This window comes from Podarcis raffonei, chromosome 5 (genome assembly GCF_027172205.1).
Source record: "Podarcis raffonei isolate rPodRaf1 chromosome 5, rPodRaf1.pri, whole genome shotgun sequence".
NCBI lineage: Eukaryota > Metazoa > Chordata > Lepidosauria > Squamata > Lacertidae > Podarcis > Podarcis raffonei.
In genome coordinates, this window is record NC_070606.1 from 32,247,425 (window position 1) to 32,267,262 (window position 19,838).

Consider the following 19,838-nt stretch of genomic DNA (forward strand, 5'->3'; position numbering starts at 1 on the left):
GTAATAATGATTTCCTGCATAGGTTTATGGTGATGGAAAAGCATAGTAACGTGTATAAAGAACTCACCAAACTGAAACAAGTACCAGTGATTCCAAATAAGGAACTATAGGGCATGAACAAATGAATCATGGAAGTCTCAAGGATGGTAAAAAGAGGCTTTGGCGCCTCAGATACAAAACCCTGCAAGCCAGGGCTGTCTGGGGATGTGTTGGCCATCCATCTTCAAATGCCAGTGAAGGATCCTGGGGCAAACATTTCTGATTCCACGCTGTTGTCCCAGATATTGCTGTCACAGCTCCCAAGCAACTAGTTGAGTTTCGTGTGCAGTCACCAAGTCAGCCCTACTGCCAAAGCCACCTAGCACAAGGGTGGAGAACTCTTGGCCCTCCAAGATGTTACTGAACTGCAGTTCCCATCACCCCCAGCCAGCATGGGCGAACGCCAGGGATGATATGAGTTGTAGTTCAGCAACATCTGGAGGGCCAAAGATTCCTCACATCTGATCCAGCCAGATGCAAGTTTTGCCTTTCAAAATAATCTATAGCTGGTGGCACGAAGACAAGCAGAATCTGTGCATCATTATTAATTAGCAGCAATGTATTATTATTACTGTTGCTGTGGTTAGAGCACGTTCCCAGAAGTGGTGCACAAGGAGAAAGCGGGCACATCTCCAGCAGCAACACATACCAGTGTGCAGGGAATACTATAAAGTTCTGACAATAGGGTATATAAGAAACTGCTTTATACTAAGTCAGACCATTGCTCCATCTAGCTCAGCAGTCTACCCTGATGGGCAGCAGCTCTCAAAGGTTTCAGGCAGTGGACATTCCCAGCCCCACCTGGAGACACTGGTGATCAGACCTTGGACTTCTCTGAAGGCAAAGCATATGCTTCAGCACCAAGTTGCAGCCTTTGCCTAAGAAGTTCCCTTCTTGGGCCGTTTCTGACCACACAGGTCATTCTGGTTTCCTTTGCTGACATGACAGCAACGTGAAGGGAAAGGCATCCCTGTTGGATTCACATGGATGGACCTAGGGTGCACTAATAGGAGATTCCCTCACCAGTTAGTTAGAAATGAAGCTGGGAGTAGACCATGGTAGGTTCCTTCCCCAGCCACTTGCCCACATGCTGATCTCTTTGCCCTGGGTTGCAGCACACTGCACCAACTTTCAAAACAAGCTGGTGATGTAGGGTGAAAAACAGCAAGTTCCTAAAAAGAAAGCTGTATCTGAAGTCACGAAAACAAGTTACCTCTTGCTGCCATTTCATCCCCAGCTCCCCTCTCCACACACACACCCAATTCCTCCTCAAGCAAGCCTTTTTTTCATTTTATTTTTAAGCCCACTGCACCAGCCCATATGTTCATCAAACACAAACAAGAGTACTGCTTTGTAATCAGCCATCGCAGGTTCACACTTCCTCTGGCAAGAGCATGTGCACTGCTAGTCACATTCACAGCAGCATCCCATCCCAGATTTTCACAGCTGCTCAGGCAGCCCACATGGCAGTTGCCAAGGTGGGGAGGGTGTGATGGGAGGGGAAGGCGAGAGAAGGCAAAAACATACCCAAGAGAGGCTGCGATCCTTGCACTGGGCTGCTTCGCATGCCACTCTTAATAAGAAACAAACATGTAATCTAATCAGCAGCATGGCAGAATGGCCAGGGACTCAACTCAAGCACAAATCTTATCCCAGGAGGTGAACCCCAAAGACTTCCCTGCTTCTAAACAGCATCCTGCCACACTACAGGCAAGACAAAGCCTAGGAGCCACCAAGCTTGGAAATCTGAAGTTTAAACACAGTTTTTGGGTAATAATACATAAACATGTGTCCACAGGATCAGACAACTTGACTACATCCCTGGAGTTTGTAGGTATGAATCTCAAAGGCGGAGGGTCACATCACACAGGAGCCCAGCTGTTTGTTAATGGAAGTTGAGACCCCTTGTGTCAAGATGTTAATGAGACCCTTAGGTGATAATTATTATTATGCTTTCTTGTTTGGCCTGATTTGTCTTCATGATTTATTTCATCTTTTTGGGGTTTTATAAATTTATATGTTGCCCAAGAGCCAAAGTATCTTACACTAGTTACAAAGTTGCTATGATAAGTTATCAGTCTTCCTAGACTAGCTTTCCTTTCCAACTATCCTCTGCTGATATTGCTCCTAGCTATTCCTTATACAGTACCAGGGATGGAGAATCCATGACCCTCCATCTGACAATAGGTAGGGATGATGGAATTTAGAGTCCAAAATCACCTGTAAGGCAACAGATGCCTCATACCTCCTATATTACTTTCAAATCCACATCTCAAATCAAAAGAAGGTTACCATCTCCCCCCTCTTCTAATAGCTGTGTAACAGGTAAAAATGCAGTTGGCACAGCTTACTCCATCCTGATATTTCCATGGCAGGGAAAACACACCTGTTGGACTTTTGCTTGTCTCATAATTTCTGGAGGCATATAACCTCTGCCAGGAGAAAGGTGGTCACCCAAATTTCACATCAGAAAAAACCTATGCAGCACTATTGTTGTTGTTGTTGTTGTTGTTAAGAAAGTGTCATTGACTTTTGCAACTTTAAGTACTCCCAAAGAAAGTCATTAACTTTTAAAACAGTCCCCTCCAGTTACTTGTCTCTTCAATTTCTTCCTACACAGAGAGAAGGATACCAATACTTCAATAGCAGGCTCCTCACATGGAAAAATAATTTTCTGGTATCATCCTTAATAACAATTTATGGAGTGGATTCAGTTGTCAGCAAGTAAGGTAGCAATTTGGATGGACCGCCATGTTTGCAAGCTTAAAGCTACAGGAAATCAAGGAACCTCTTTGCACACACAAAAACAGCATCCGAGGGGCAGACCAAACTAGGATCCCTTCGGTGTTCAGTCATTAAATGCTCAGCTTGTGCACTGAAGTAATACACATGATTCCCCAGCATGTGTAAATCAGCCTCAAGACCATGAACCTTATCCTTTTCGTACTCTGCACAGTACCTATCCCTATACTGACAAGAAGATGAAAGTAAAAACAATAGAACCGGCAGCATAGTGCCCCCAATGAGTGCTACAGACGCATACAAAAGTGAACAGTCCAGACCTATTAGCTCTTTTAAGTTCAACCAGCCAAGAAAGCAATTATCTCTTTGGTATCTCTACTGTCCCCTGCTTTCCTTATGAGGAAATGGCAGGAAGGAAGATAATTTTAGGATTAATCATTTCAGTAGCAAGGGACTGCAAACTACAGGAGCTGAATTGGTAGCCGTGAACATTAAACATGGGAGGGAAAGATTCAGCAGTTGTCAGTTACTATTTCCACACTCTGGTGCACACCCAGTTTTGGGATAATACCTGTGCTGAAAGCATTTCCTAAGCAAAGCATGATATATAGCTAAAAATAAAATAAAGCCATCCTTCCCATTACAACAAGAAGGCAGATGATAGGAAGCTAGGAATGTGGAGCTGGGGGGGGGGGGGCGCTGCTGATTGAGGCATGTCCTATAAGCTTTTCCTGAACTTTTAATTGCACTGTAAAAAAAATGAATGCCTCCCTTCAACATGCTTGCAAGGCATGCTTGCCGCAAGACGCTTTTGGCATTGATCAAACAAACGCCACAGGCATGCCTGGTGACACATCCCCACACCTAGTGCATTACGCAGGCCCCCTCCAACTTTACAAGGTGGAAAGAAAATGACCAGTTAAGTTAAAGAGGCTTCAAAGTCTTTTTAAAAGGAAAGCTTACAAGCAGACTTGCCTGTCACTGCCTGCCAGGGCACTCCAAGCCCCTAACAGTTTATAGCGATGATCTTTCCCAAACTCTGCAGCCATCAAACTTTATGGTTTCCTGACTTCTGAGATGCGCAGCTAAAGACATCTCTTTATAACTGCACTTAAAGGGGGGGGGGAATGTCTCACCGGCATCTCCATGTCTCCCCTGCTGGAGCTTTACAATGGATATATGGGACAGTATCCTGGATAAGAAGAAGGGAATTGGTCTGAAGCCATGAAAGGGTGCTTTATCTCCAGTGCTCTGCTTATTAATCCCAGACATGCATAAAGGTAAAGGGACCCCTGACCATTAGGTCCAGTCGTGGCCGACTCTGGGGTTTCGCCGACTCATCTCGCTTTATTGGCCGAGTGAGCCGGCGTACAGCTTCCGTGTCATGTGGCCAGCATGAGTAAGCTGCTTCTGCCGAACCAGAGCAGCGCACGGAAATGCCATTTACCTTCCCGCCAGAGCGGTACCTATTTATCTACTTGCACTTTTGATGTGCTTTCAAACTGCTAGGTTGGCAGGAGCAGGGACCGAGCAATGGGAGCTCACCCTGTCGCGGGGATTCGAACCGCCAACCTTCTGATCGGCAAGTCCTAGGCTCTGTGGTTTAACCCACAGTGCAAGCAGCAAAAGAGAGAGAGAGAGAGAGCGCATTCTGCGTCTGCTTCAGGAGCTCTGTTGGTAAAGTCACAGGGCTCAGCTGTGATACTGAAACAAGGTTCTCAGGTCATGTCTCGGCTGAAATAACACCTCTCCCCAACAGTGACAAAGCCGGTGATGTTAGAAAAAAAGGTGTATGTGTCACCCCACCCCAATGCATGAATTTATGTGGGTGAGGCATGCTCTTTGGTTACAGCATGGAGTAACAATTGTATACCAGTTTGGAGTAGTGGAACCTCAAGCCCAGAGGTCAAATGCGGCCCCAAGTCCCTCTCTATAGAATAGGCATCCCTAAACTTGGCCCTCCAGCTGTTTTGGGACTACAATTCCCATCACCCCTAACCACTGGTCCTGTTAGCTAGGGATGATGGGAGTTGTAGTCCCAAAACAGCTGGAGGGCTAAGTTTGGGGATGCCTCCTATAGAATCTTCCCGAGGTGGGATAGCTCAGTCTGTGGAACATGACACTCTTAATCTTAGGGCCACTGGTTCGAGCCCCAACATTGGGCAAAAGATTCCTGCAGTGCAGGGAATTGGGAATAGATGAGTCTCATGGTCCCTTTCCAACTCTTCAGCTCTATGAGTCTATAATTCTTTTCTCCCCATCACCAGTCCTTCCTTGTGCCCTGAGTGCCTTTGCCTGGCCGGAATGTATCCTTGAACTGTGATGATGCCTCCTGCCTGCCTGGACAGAGGACAGACAGTGGTGTGTGTGTTTGTGTGTAGAAAATAATGCACCGCCCACTTTTGCTCCTGGTCCCACCCTACACTGTTCATTTATAGACCACCTTTTTCTTCCAAGGAGCTAGAGGCCGTGTACATGGTTGTCCTCCTCCTTATTTCATCCCCACGACAATCCTGTGAGGTAGGTTAGGCTAAGAGACGGTGACTGGCCCAAGGTCACCAAGTGAGCTTCATGGCTGAGTGGGGATTCAAACCCTGGACTCGCAGGTCGTAGTCCAACACTCTAACCATTACGCCACCACTATGCATGCAGCCTTCTGAAGTTTGTCCAGAAGGCAATACAGTATGGCTCTTGGATTGGAAAAGGCTGCCCCACCCTTGGTGTAAAGGGTTTAAGCTTCCAAATCACATGCTCACCATTACAGTTTCTCTTGGCTGCACAAGGAAGACTGCTGGAAAAGGCTAAGGAGACCTACAAGCCTGTCCCTACATATTAGTTCACAAACTTGGAGGGAGAGCAGCATGGGGCGGATATAATTCAAGTCAGTGTTTGACGCAATGGCAGGGAACCAAAAGGTCTGCAATTAAAAGGTAATTCTCCGAGTTGAGATGATTATTACCTTCACTCATCCCATCATTCCCACAGTACGGAGCCCCAGCGCCTGAACTTTTAAGCCGCACTTCCAGCTATCATGGTTATTAAATGAAAGAATGGAATCCTCAACAGGGTTATCATTTGCTCAGCTAGCAAAAGAGAACATCAATAAGATTCAAATGCAGCGCAAAGCTGGAAGTAACAGCGGGGCCAGCTAACAGCTTCACTCCTATCCTCAGCTGGCTACCAAACTATGCACACACACACACACACACCCCACCCTTCCTCCCCACTGCTGCCTATCTCTAAACCATCGCATTCAATGCAATACAAATTTGCTATAAATATTATTATTTTTGCAAGATGACAGTTCCTACTTCAAACCAGGGTCTCAACATATTTTCATTGCACTCTCAAACCTTCCTTTATTCCAGCAGATGTTCGGAATGCTTAAGGAATGCAAAACAGTGCCCCTGCTTTGGAAAATTCTGCTCCTTTGGTTGAGTCCTCTTTAATTTTGTAGCAAAGCATATCTATAAATGTACTCTCTGAGAAGCCCTTCAAGCAGCGCTCCTATTTCACATTCCAGAATCCCTTTAAACAATGTCCTCTGTTCACTATAGGCTCTTTCTCCCCTATCATTAACTGCAACTTCAAAATACATCTTTAAAGCACCAGACTCTGAGCAAATTATAATTTGATTCTGGTTAATTACAAGCAAGCTCTTTGGAATGAGAGCATACTGCACCCTAAAAACAATGCACTCAGTGTACTTATTAGTAGCTGCGCAACATACAGAGTTGCTATTAGCAATTATGAGCATTCTGATCCATCATCAGCTTTCACCCAAATCATCGGATACCAGGTTCTAAGGTTTTGGTTTTGCATTGAAAGGGCCACCCAAAATAAATCTTTGGTTTTATATTTTTTTTTAAAAAAAATCTTAGTTCAAATAGCACTGTCCTTTACAAATCTACACAGCCCCTGCTGAGTTTCAGGAGGACTTGCAGCAAGCAAAACAGCCAGAGATAAACAGGAAAACATAAAGGTGCGTGGAACAGTTCACCCTGTCAGGTCTGGAATGCAGCAGGGGTCTGCTATGACAGACCCTAAAGCAAAAGGATATTAAAAGAGGATGGAGTACATGAAAACAAGTATCAGTCCAACAGAATATATTTAGGCCACAACTCTCCAGCCAAACCAACTGAACAGGAGACTCTTCCCAGGGAAGGCAGTGAGTGTGTTTTTCCAAGTAGAAATTTCTCCCTAATAAACACATGATTACGGCTGCACAGACCACAGAAATACTTAACAATCCTGAGGAAAGACAGAAGCCCACATTACCCTCCTCAAACCAGCTCAGATATCTTAAAACTTCAAGAGTTAGCCCCAAACACACATGCAGTTTCCTGTTAGAGCCTATTTTGACAATTAGAAATATTCTTCTTCTTTGACCTTTCAGCTTTATCCTGGAGAGAGAGAGAAAACCAGCCCATAATCACTCTACACTTGATTCTTTGCTCCTTTAATATGCATAAACTTTTTTCCCCTTCCTAAATGTGCTACATAGATGTCCTGTTGAACTCTGTGGAACTTGTCTCCAAATAAGCTGGTCAGGACGATAACCAACACCTCGCTCTGGCTTCCTCCTGCTGCAACAGATTACTACAACATATCCTAAAGTGATATGTGGAAACAGACAATCAACAGGACTGACTCCCCGATATAACCTATTTCAGATAGCAGCTTAACAGCACAAACACTATGGTGTTAAATTGGAAACAAGCCCCACTGAGTTCAAAAAGACTTCCTGCTCAAGCGAAAGGGTGCATTAGAGATGGAGTCTAAAACAGTAAGGATGTGCAAGAGAGTTCATGCAGGAGTCGCCTCAAATTAGCAGCCTGGTTTGAAGTAGGTGATTTACTTTGAATTGCAGTCTCTCAGGCCAGCAACTTACTCAGATGCCACTCAGGGAGGGGCGGTTACATCCCAGTCAGTTAGTTCCTGTCGCAGGAGAGAATCCAGATTGCTTTTGCACAGATTTTTTTTTTTTAAGCATTGCTTTCCAAGGGGTAATTCATGCACAGTGACTATTCAATACAGATAGTCTCTGAAGGAGTCAGGCACATTGCTTTAGGGCTCTGACAATTTACTTTTTTAAAACGTTCAGATTTCCACCATGGGCACTCATGACAAAGATTCAGAGCAGTATCACCCACTTCTGCTTGAATTACGAGTGGAGTCAGTCAACCCCCATCACCTGGCAAAAAGTATAAGAGTTATTGCTGTCAATTAACCAGGAACCTGGATTTCAGGGGAAATGTGTGCAGTTACTTGAATATATATAACAGATAAGTGCATTTACTCAGGTGCAAGTGTAGGTTCCATGGGGTTTACTCCCAGGTAAGCGCGCACTGGCTGCCAACCTAACGCCACAAACTTATGCACACATGCATCACGACCCTACAGAACTCACTCCTCCGAAGTGTGAATCCCAACGCTGCCTTCCTCGGAGTAAGTGAAACGAGTAGGCTTTATTCCCGAGTTAATCGTACACAGAGGACGAGCATCCTTCACATGCACCTGCCCCGAGAGCGGGGATCCTGCGTCCCCCTTCCGAAGCAAACCCTTTTTTTGCAAGGTGAGCTGGGTTATATATTCACCTTTCTGGGAGGCAAGAAGAAGAAAGAAAAATCTTTCCTAAGGAAGGTTGGAAAAGTCTCCTCCTAGCTGAACTCAGAGGAAAGGCTGCGCACTGAGCACCACGGCAGCTACTTCCGAGCATTGGGGGGCGGGGGGGGGGGCTGTGTTTGGGAACTATTCCCGATGCACTTGTGGAAAACTCTCCTCTTTGGGTGCCCCTGACTCAGGCAGCACCACGACGACTTCTTTCCCCCGACCTTCCCCGTCCCTCAGACCGAGGCAACAGCGCCTCTCCACCAGCCTCTCTTCAAAACCGCGGGTCTGAGGAGAACAGCGGGGGGAACCGTCCCGTGGTCCCACCAGCGCGGGGCAAACTCGGCCCGCCGAGGCCCCCGCCCTCCCCCGCTACCGCTTACTAGCAACGTCGTTTGGGGTGTTCGATTACCAAAAGAGAGGTGGGGGAGAGCGAGAGAGGGCGATAGCGCAAAACAATTATTTTCGTTTCTTTACTTCCCCCCCCCCCCCAAGTAATCCAGCTCCCCTTCTCGACGCCGCCGGAATAAGCGCGGGCAGAAGAATCCATACGCACAAGCGGCAAAGTGGGAAACGGGCTCGAGGTAGGTGTGTGTGTGGGGGGGGGGGTGTTTGAAAGTCTGAGGTAACTTTTAGGAAGCGGGTGGGAAACCAGGAGAGGGTACAAGTCTCTCTCCACCTCAGCAAAGTCCTGAAGAGACGAAGCAGCGCTACCCGCCTTTCCCCCACCACCACCCTCCGCCCTGCTCGCGTTCCCACGAGCCGCGCCGAGTCTTACCTGCGTGGCAAAGCCTCAGGTTGCAGATGCCCCCCAGCAGCAGGAGCAGGACGATCCCGCCGGGGCCAGAAACTCCCCGGCTCCAGGCAGGAGCCATCGCTGGGCGCGGACGAGGCTGCCGCGTCTGCCGCTCTCCTGCGCCTCCTCCTGCGCCGCCGCCTCCTCGCCCTCTCCAGAGGCGCCCTCCTCTTCTGCTTCTTCCCTCGGCAGCCCTTCCAAAGCTCCAGCCTCCCCGCCCGGCGCCCCAAGACTGCCCCGCTCCCGCCGCCTCTCGCAGCCACGCTGTGGGGACGGGGGTCCGCGCAACTCTTCCTCTGCCCACAGCGGGGAAAGGGGAGACCCGCCGCCGCCGCGCGAGGAAGAGGGTCGCCGGTGCCGCCGAGCCGCTCCTGCGGTGCCAGGCTGGGCAGCTCCTCCCCGCTCTCCAAGTTGGTAGGAGCGGCGCTCAGAGGGGCAGCCACGGCTGCTGCTGCTGCTGCGGGGCTCTCATCGCCGGAGGCTCCTGTCGCTGCTGCTGCTGCTGCTGCCGGCGCGGCGCTGCTCCTCGCATCCTCCCCGCGTCCAGCCTCCTCCGACAGTGCCAAGGTGTCCCGCGCGCAGGGGAGCCCAGCCGCGAGAAGGGGACGGGCTGGCGGGAGGAGGAGGAGGAGGGAGAGGAGGAGGGCTCCGCGGGAGGGGGCGGGCGACAGCCGCAGCGACAGCCGGAGCCGGGCGAAGGAAGGGGGGCGCCAGGGAGCGAGCGACGGCCCACAGGCCGCGCAGAAAACACGGCGGCGGCGGCGGGGATCGGCTCCCCAATCACGGAGCTGGAGCCTCTCCAGACGAGTTGGCGGAAGTCCGGAAGACGGACGAGCAGCAGCCCGATCTCGTGCACTTGTGTACCCAGAAGTTTCAGGCTGCTTTTCTCTCTCTTTGTAAACCGCTGCGGGGTTTTTAAGGTGCATAAATGTTATGAAATGGACGGGTACGCGCTGCCTTGGTTGAAGAGCATTTCCCTCAACGCACGACATTCTTGCAATCCCCACTTTTGCCCACTTTTAAGTTGTTTTTGCAGCAAAGCTCCGGCGCCGTGGACCATAAACGCGCGCTCTTAGAGTTCAGAGTCACTCGGGACACGGGTAATGTTTGGATTTGGCGCGTCAAAAGTGGTTCTCCGAAGGGTGGCGATTGGCGAGCCTCTCCACTGCGCCTGGGAAGCAATAGGTCCCATTGGTACCTAAGGAATGGCTCCGTGTGCCAGGCTCTTCCCCTTCACCCTACATGCCCGTGTTCCGTGCGTGATGCTCTGCTTCGTAACTTGATTGAACGTGGCCTCCTCACAGGTAAGAGATCCCATTGAAAGTCAATTTCACTTCCAAGCATAGGTTGAGGATTTTGGTACTGCTAGTTTGGCCACTATCCTGCTGCACCTTCACTTGACTAGCTTTTCCTATTATCAACTCTGGTGCTAAGGTAAAAAAAGAACTTATTCCCAGGTAAATTTAAGATGTGGGCTGTGAAGGTGACAACATGGAGATGGAATTATGATTTTTACCTTTGCATTCCTCCTCCCTGACTGAAATCACTGATTTTTTAAAAAAAACATTAAGGAAGCAGTGCCGATAATTCAGAGCTATGCCCATCCTGTGTAATATGAGGCAATGGTTTCCAAAAAATGTGATCCCTGGGCCAAATAGCTCAGTTGGTAGAGCATGGGACTCTTAATCTAAAGATCATGGGTTGGAGCCCCATACTGGGCAAAAGATTGCTGCATTGCAGAGGGTTGGACTAGATGACCCTCATGATCCCTTCCAACTCTACAATTCTATGAATTCAATGATATACAAGTGTCTGGTACAGTTTCAAGGGGACCTTGAAACTATGCTGCAAACAAATGTTTCTTTGAATTTTCCACCACATGCTAAAGAGACAAGCCACTTTCCAGTTCCAACTTTATAGAGTGGTTTGTCTCTTCAGCTGTGCAAGTGACTGTGCAGCCTTAAACTTCATTGATGCAACTCAATAACCCTGTGATGGTAAATGCACTGAAAACTCTCCCTGATGTCAGCAATCCTTATTTCTAAGCAAACATAGGATTTCATTGCACCCGGGTGCTATTGTCATTTGTCGCACACTTTATGAGCGGGTGGGTCGTAGAATCATAGAATTGTAGGGTTGGAAGGGACCACAAGGGTCTTCTAGTCCAACCCTCTGCAATGCAGGAATATTTTGCCTAACTTGAGACTCAAACCCACAACCCTGAGATTAAGAGTATTGTGCTCTTCCAGTTGAGCTATCCCAGCTGCTGTCACTTCTGCTCTATGTACAGCACCTAACACAAGGATGGGGACAGGGCCGTCTTAAGTATATTCGGCACCATGGTGCAAAGCTCCCTCCGGCGCCCAACCCCCTGTTTCCCAGAGTTTTTTTAGGGAGGACGGCGCTGCCAGCGGGGCTGGAGGAGGCAGGCAGCAGCTGGAGGGCAGCTCCTCCAGCGGGGAAGAGGCAGAGGCTGGACGCGGCACCTCCCGGCTCAGCTGGCCACTTCGTGCCACGGTGGCCACGGCAGACGGAGGCTCCGGGCGTGGCGCTGCTTTGATGCAGCATGGCGAGGGCAGCGAGCTGATGCTGGGAAGCATTGCGTCCAGCCTCCGCCTCTTCCCTGGCGCCCTCCAGAACTTGGTGCCCTGGTGCCCCGCTCCACTAGCCTCTATGGGTAAGATGCCCCTGGATGGGGAACCTGCCTCCTGGCCATGCTGACTGGAGCAGATAGGAGCTGGACTGCAACAGCAACAGAGGACCACAGCCCTCCACCCCTGATCTAGTATGTAGATGCTAAAATAAACATGAAATACTAGTCATTGTTCTTTGGCTTCACTGTACCAGTCTTCTTGAGGGCTGATCTATACATAACCTGAGCAACTGCTTCCACATGTGGCAATTTTTGACTATCTCTATAACATGTAATAGGAACTACTACCTACATTTAAAAACAAACAAACAGTGCAAGAAGTTTCTACGTCACTGCTGGGTGTACCGAGAAGAGTATGTCACTGGTGTGGAAACTTCTCTGGGTCATCGGGAGTTGTTGCCATGTGAGGAATGCTGTTGAACCACAGGGAAAATAGCTACTGCACAGATCAGGTACTATGTAGATCCGCCCTGTGATAATGACACAATCCTTAAATCAGTGAGACTTGTTTTTAAATGAAGTTGTAATCTTAAGCAAGTTAAGAAGGAAGTCACACCAACAGACATAGCTGGGCAGCTTTTTTGTCCTTTTGCTGCTGGAAACTGATAGGGTCAGAACAGAACTCTGTGTAACCTGGGAGCCTGCATGGTTTTCCTAGCGGCAGAAGTGGATGTACCATTCTACCTCTTCTGTATGAAAGGACTGGTTTTTATTAAAGAAGGGCAGGCCTACAAAATTAACTGCCTGCAGGGGACTGCTAACAGGGCTGCCTCACACAGGGCACATTTCCTTCAGTAATCTTAACGGCTGCATGCAGAAAAGCACCAGAAAATGTTCTTTGTTTGTCATATGTGGAAAAGGAGACAAGAGGACTATCTCAACCCATTAATGTTCAATATCCCTAAATAAACATTCCCCTCCTTCCCCTTCCTTTCTCAAAGATGAATTTTGAGTACAGGGCTGAAAGTGTACACTTCGCTGGCTGCTCCCCATTCCCTGCTCCTTTTCTGGATGCTGGGCACCCCTCCCCCTCCATCCCAAGCAAGTGTGCGTGTTAAGGGGGGGTGCAAAGACCACAGAGGTCTCAAATGTCCAGGAAGCATCGCTGGTCGTTCTGATTTTTGTTTTGTCTGTGACAGATGAAAGCAGGCAAGATTAGCCTTAGAGGGGTGAATAAAGAAATAACCCCCTTCCTACCTCTCCACAGCACTGTTAACCCCCCCCCCAAAAAAACAGCAGCACCTGATAATCTCAAAGAGATAAGGAGAAAAGATGGACTGTTTGCACTCTGCTGACGGTTTTTAATGTGTCTTTCCTCCTGTCTAGAAAAAAAGGAATTATTGCATTTTTACAAAATGGGATTTGGACAGTGGAAGAGGCAACTCCACTCTCCACAGCTCTGCGCACACTTTCCCCACCTACTTCTGATGGTGGGTGGGTCAGAAAAGCATACAGCCTGCTCCATAATGTCCATTTGTTTCACCTATATATAACCCACTCTGCCTCCAGGAAGCTCAGGGCCAATCTATGTGGAAGATCCGCAAGAATGGCCTGTCTTGAAATGCAGCTATGTGAGGAAGAGAGTGCCAGCAATTTTGGCTATAGTCATGGCAGTGGTGTTTGTGTGTGTGTGTGATTTTATCCTTCCACTATGGCACGTTCTCAAACACCTCCTCCCCAGCCCTCAAGCTGCAGTTAGCTTGCTGTTTATTTATTTGTTTGTTTGTTGCTTTTCTAGTCCACCTTTTTCTCCAAGGAGCTCATGGTGGTATACATGGTTCTCCTCATTTAATCTCCACAAGAACCTTGTGAAGTAAAGTAGGTCGAGTAGCAGTGACTAGGCCAAGGCTTCATGGCCATCTGGAGATTGGAACCCTGGTCTCCCAGGTCTTAGTCTGACACTTTAACCACTACACCACACTGGCTCTGTAGGCTGCATGGGAGGGCTGCAGGTCACATATTACCTCAGTCACATTGGCAGCCCTCGCAGCTGCATTTCAGTAAGATAGACTGAGAGGTCCAATCATGGATTTACTGCATGAAGCTTACTTTGGCTCACACAAGGCTCCCGTGGTCTCTCACTCGGGCAATGACCGTGGCCACCATTTGCTTAAGAACAGCATGCACCAGTGCATTCTGGGTTGGCATTTGGAGCAAGAGTCTGTGGCCCTATGCAGTAGAATGAACAGGAGGACCCCCAAACACAGCTTACCATTGCAAAGAGTGAAACAATATATATTCCCATCTAAACAAGTGGAGTCCTTCAGACCATCAAGTCCAGAGGCTTAGATTAGCTTTATGCACCTTTCATGGATTGGTTGGATGCAGAGGAATGGTGGGAGGAACTAGCTGGGGAACCCCCAAGGGAAGAAGGCTCAGAGCCTGGGGATTGGGGGTGGGACAACAGTGAGAGGTCAGAGGGAGAAGACTGGAAGAAGGAGGTGTTGGAAGCTGAAGAGGTAACAGAGCTTAGTGATCTGGGAGAGTTTGTGGCAGAGAAATATCTAGCTGCCATTACCCCTGGCTACTGACCATGTTGGCTGAGGCTGATGGGAACTTGAGTCCAATAACATCTGGGGGGCACTGTGTTGCCTATCCCTGCTTGACTATAGCTGACAATGAAATGTTTAGCCAGAAATTCACTTCCAAGGAGGGAGGGAGGCAGGGGGGAGAGAAACACACAACCCTATCAGCATATAGTATGCAAGCTACCAACTCTCTTTGACTGCCCTATCCTGAGATTTAGTAGTGACCAACTGGACTAGAGGCTTGCACTTCGTTGGGAGGCAAGGGGGTCTTCAGATATGAGTTCCACCATAAAGTTCTCAACTCCACCACAAGCACATTTCTCTCATGTGATCAATGAGAAGTTCTTCAGTGGCTGAGTCCTTGTTGCCCAATGAGTTTTGGACTAGTATTCAGCCATGAACAGCAGTAGCTAGAAGTCTGTCCTCCCCACCAAAAAGAGGGAGTCACTAATGAGTAACTTCACAGGGTTTTTTTCAGTTGACCAATCAGGGGTGGGAATCTCAGCCCAAGGGACACTTCAAGGGCAAACTTCAGCCACATGACGTGGTGGGCGGGGTCAGAAGCAAAAATGGGCGGAGCCCTGAATGAGCCGTGTTGGACATTCCAGCCATGCAAAAGGGCAGAGGTTGCTGCCCCCAGCCTCCATCTCCCTACCCTCCTCCAAAACCAACAAAGCACTATCACAGTTCAAGAATACGCAGTCCAAGAGCAGAGGAAGATGAGCAGGTGCAGTCTGGAAGCACATGGGCTGGGAGAGCCCTAAGGGGCAGACAGAGAGGCCTGGAGGTCTGCATTCAGTCTCTAGGTTTCTCACCCCTGCAATAAGGCAACTGTAGCACTGCGCAACATTGAAGGTCTATGCAACCATATGAGTGAAGATAACCATATAATAATCACCTGGCAGGTGCAGCAACCACACCTGCCAGACGTCTCTGTTTTAATAGCCCCGCGACAATTAAAGAGGCCGTGGAATGCTTCAGGCCAGGAGAGCAGAGCTATCAGATCTCTACTGCCTAGGTTTCCTCCTCCGGGCACCAAAGATTGCACTGAGGCACCTTTCTTCCTGGGTGGCTGTATGACTTTAGTAACTGGCAAGGGGATCACAACCAGCCAGCTCTTTTGTTACGTCCAATCTGAAGCCTTTCCTTGATATCCCTTCAGGCTTGACTATGGCTGCTTTTGAGCTGGCTCCAATGGGGCAAGTGGAAAGGGAAGCAGGCAGGCAGTCACATGGTGATGTTGCTTGTTGACAGTCCCATTCGTACAGCGCTTCCACTGCCCACTCCTCTGTGCAGTCTTGCTGGATGGGGAACACCTGTCATTGTGTTGCTCAGGAAAACAACACCCTGCATTGACCGTGTGAAATTGAATCACCATCACCAACATTATTTGTATACCTTTATGCGCGCAAATGTCATAGCAAGTTACAGTCGGGATGGGGAACCTGTGGCCCTTCAGAGGTTGCTGCACTACAGTGTTCCTGACCATTGGTCATGCTGGCTGGGGCTGATGGGAGTTGGAGTCCATCAACCCAGCCTTACAACAAGCCTGCAAGGTATATTTTCACTTGGAAAACCATGTTAGTTTGCTGCAGAAAACATCTGACAAAAGAGTCCCATGGCACCTTAAATACTAACTACCGTATTTTTCGTCCCATAGGACGCTCTGTCCCATAGGACGCACCTAGTTGTTTGGAAATCCTTTATTCCCCCCCCCCTTTATTTCCCGCCCAAAACCAGGTCAGGGAAACCGAACCAGGTCGAGGAACAGCGGGATGGCGGCGCTGCGCCTCCCTGCTGTCCCCCGAGCTTGTGGGGCTGGCCGATGTCTGCCCGGCACGCGGGGCGCTCTGGTTCAGGGCGTCCATCGCGCCGGGCGGCAGGCTGCTATCCACAGCGTGGAGAGCCCTTATGGCATAAGCTTTAATGGACTAGACCCCACTTCACAGATACAAGATGGTGTGGCTGGTGTTACATGCTGACAGCATGTAACAGCCACAGGTGAGAGCTGAGTGCAGGGCAGGGACCAAAGGTGGACCAACTACCCCAGAAGGAGCATGATGTGTTCCCCACCAGAGGTACTACCCCTCCCCTAACATCCCAAACATTATAAACTTCCAGTAAAATCTTTCCACAACTTCAGTACCAGTCTAACACCTGTAAAAGATGTAAACTGTCTTCATGTTTGCCCATACAAGGAAAAGAGCAATGTTAGCATCTAAGGCTCCGATTGCTTTTTTCTCAGGTGCTGTTTCTCGAACGTCTGAGCTATACCCTAGGGAAGAGAAAAAAAGGCACCTTCCACTGCCCCAAGGCTTTCCACTTGACTCCAGCACCGATCCTTCACATACTGTATATGAAGAATGGCAGCAGAGCACATTCTGAAGCTTGAGGGAGACTGGTATAGTTCGGTCTCTGAAGTAACAACTATATGTTATGGTAGGTACATACCTAATCTGACCACCTTTATTCTTTTATGTGTGGGGAAATGCAGCCATAGGCCCCATAGCAGGAATATGCTCCTAATACAGCACTAGTTTCCTGCAGAAAGTCCTCCGCCTGTCCCCAGATGTGCTGGTTATTGCAAACAGCACATTGAGGTGCAAGTAGCAGCCAGGCAGGGGGCAATTTGCACCAGGAAACTGGTGTGAGTTTCTCCATTCTAGATCAGGAGCACATTCTGGAGCAGGGGCCCACAGCTTTTTTCCCCATGAAATGAAAAATGCCATTTTAAAAAAATCATTATGAAGTCTAAACCTAAATTGCTTCTGTAAAAAAGCACACCCACCATCATCCTGAAATGCAGCACCCTCTTAATCAAATGTATTCAAAATCTCCTTCGTACACCAGATTTGTTTCTTTGCTTAATGTCTGAGATCAAGGCTGTTGTGAGCAACAGACCAGGCTTTAAAACTAAATGTACGTATTATTTCAGCCCTCTTTTTCAATCATGTCATGGTTCCCAAAGTGGAGTTCACCTAAAATACTTTAATAATGCAAATAGAATTCCAAGCAGAAAGACAGCATGAGGCCAACATGATGAGCCTGGCACCAAAGATGACCAAGCATTAGCCACCAAAAGCCTGTCCGAATGGAATGGCAAGGCGGATGGACTTGTTTCTGGTTCTGTCACACAGCTAAGAAGCAAATAGAGAAGTTCAGGGGCCAGCACTGAAAAGGTCAGTTCAGTTGTAGCCACTACTTAATAGAAGGCCTTCATAATTAGAAGCCTCTCATCCCTATATCTTGGTCTTCCTGAAAGTTCATCTGGAGCAGGGTTTCCCAACCTTGGGTTGCTAGCTTTTGTCAGACTACAACTCCCATCATCCCTAGCTAGCAGGATCAGGGATGATGGGAATTGTAGTCCCAAAACAGCTGGAGACCCAAGTTTGGGAAACTCTGATGACTTAAAAAACAGGAACTTCACTGCTGGACTACATTCCTGACTGCTAGGCTATTCTCACTGGGGCTGAGGAGTGTTAGAAACCAACAACTTCTGTTTCTTGCCCCTGCTTTACAGGAAAATGTAACTGATCTCTGTGACAGCGGCTGACTGGACAAACGTAACTATGAAATGCCGAAAGCTATCATAATGCTAGAAACAAATGCTGAAGATTCTATGATTCCCATTTTTAAACAAAACCCTTGGCTACTTTACAGATTGAAAGATACTACTGTCATGGGAACCCACAGGAGTTTTTCTAGGGGGTGGGGTGGGGGAGTAAAACACTGAAAATAGGGAGTAGGCTAATCGCTCGGGGGGGGGGAATGAGAATAGTGCCTGTACGTTTTGTCTCATATCTCAGGTTCTACAAACGACAGAAATAAACTCTTTTTAAAAAAAGCTTCCTGCCCCCCCCATGGGTGCCCATGATTCTCCCCAAATCTTGCTCAGATTCTTTTTTTTTTTTTGAATCCTATATACTATTAACAGTCTCATTCTACAAGTGTGGATCTTTATGTAGCCCAAACAGCACCACTTATGTATAAGAAGGAGGTATCAGGGGGTGTAATGCCAAGGTTTGCAGAAGTAAAAATAAAATAAAATAAACCAGCTCAGTTGGTTAGAGTGTGATGTTGATAATGGCAAGGTTGCAGGTTTGATCCCTGTATGGGACACCTGCATATTCCTGCATTGCAGGGGATTGGACGATCCTCAGAAAACCTGTGGGGAGGGGAAGACCTCAAAACATGCCAGCGAGGACTGAGCATGCTCATTGGCCATAGAATGTTGCGTGATGAGGCCAAGGAAGAACACTGGGAGGGATGGAATGGAATGGAGTATTGGAGTGGGGGGAGAGACATGGCAGACTTCCTGGAACTACAGAGCAACATGTTGTTGCAGATTCTGCTTTCTTGTTAAAATCCCTTTTCTGCATTCTTAACAGCAAAACCTTCTTTCTATCCTCTGCCCAGTATTTCATGCTGCTGCAACGTTATGCAACGTACAGATTTTCCAGTGCTTTAGAAATAAACATCTTCCCTCCTGTTTAAATTCTAGCTCCATAACATTTTGTTCTGACTGCATATGGGGTGGAAGTCGTTAGATTAGTTAACTGCCTAGAAACTCCCGGCGTCTATGGCTAGTTTGGCATCGCCGTTTCTCATTCATTGCTGTGTTGCAACGGGGGTGGGTGGGGCGAAATTCCAGCTCCCTTTTAAGCTTCTTGCTTTCCTTCGGGTTCTTTCCTGACACAGTTATTAACGAAACACAGAAAACAATGATGGACCTGAATGATCAATGGAGCGTGCAGGGCCAGCGCCCCCCCCCCCGTTACACACACACACACACACACACACACCGTGCTTTCTGTACTGTGCTACTTCAGTTTAGGCCGGCCTCAACTGCAGGAACAACGGAATTTACTGCTCAGTTAAAAATAAAGGGGATGGGGTGGGGAATTCGACAGAGGAAATAAACGCTGCTTTAAAGCTCCAGTTTCTCCCTGTCCTGCGGCAGTAAAACAAGTGAACACAAGGGGGCGCTGTGCAACCTTAGCCTCAGCCAGGCTAGGGACACAGCAGCAGCAGCTGCAGCAGCAGCACCCACGACCACCGTCTAATTAAGATCTCTTGTTACAAAACGCACACTTGCTTCCTGGTGACCTCGGAGGAAAGTCAGGGGGTGGCTTGGCCGCGTAACCCTCAGATGCCCAGCAACGAAAGTCTTAATCAGCAGCAAGGCCAAGGCTTGGGATGAGGCTGCGGTCAAGCAGCGGCTCATGCTGTCAAGCTCCTAGGACGTGCGAGGAACACCAGCAGCCCGGAAGCAAAGGGTGTGAATGAGAGCCTGGGACTTGGGCAACGGGGAATCGGCCCATCAGCAGGAGACATGGAAAAGCACTCCTAACACCCTACAGGTTTGCTTCAAGTTCCTCTTTTAAGAGCCTCGGTTTGGCTAGGACATGCCCTGGGGAGATGGCAGAATGATGGTGCTCCCCCCACTACAGAACATTAATTTATTGTTTCA

At 48.4% G+C, this 19,838-nt stretch overlaps 1 protein-coding gene and 1 long non-coding RNA gene across 4 annotated transcripts in view; one reads left to right on the top strand and one right to left on the bottom strand.

Moving 5' to 3' along the window:
* The window catches only part of UNC5B (unc-5 netrin receptor B), a 155,400-nt gene extending 145,761 nt beyond the window's left edge, over positions 1 to 9,639 (bottom strand). For both annotated transcript variants that reach the window (XM_053388514.1, XM_053388512.1), the window contains exon 1: positions 9,170 to 9,639. In XM_053388514.1, the coding sequence (XP_053244489.1) occupies positions 9,170 to 9,266 (97 nt within the window). In that variant the 5' untranslated portion in view covers positions 9,267 to 9,639. The remainder of the gene's footprint in view (positions 1 to 9,169) is intronic.
* Positions 8,558 to 18,863, top strand: LOC128413947 (uncharacterized). 2 transcript variants are annotated; one of them, XR_008330555.1, is made up of 3 exons: positions 8,558 to 8,975; positions 16,614 to 16,807; positions 17,889 to 18,863. It is a non-coding gene; the product is annotated as an uncharacterized LOC128413947 (long non-coding RNA). The 2 variants fall into 2 exon arrangements; XR_008330554.1 differs by lacking the exon at positions 8,558 to 8,975 and adding an exon at positions 9,856 to 10,491.
* Positions 18,864 to 19,838: the final 975 nt, after the last annotated feature.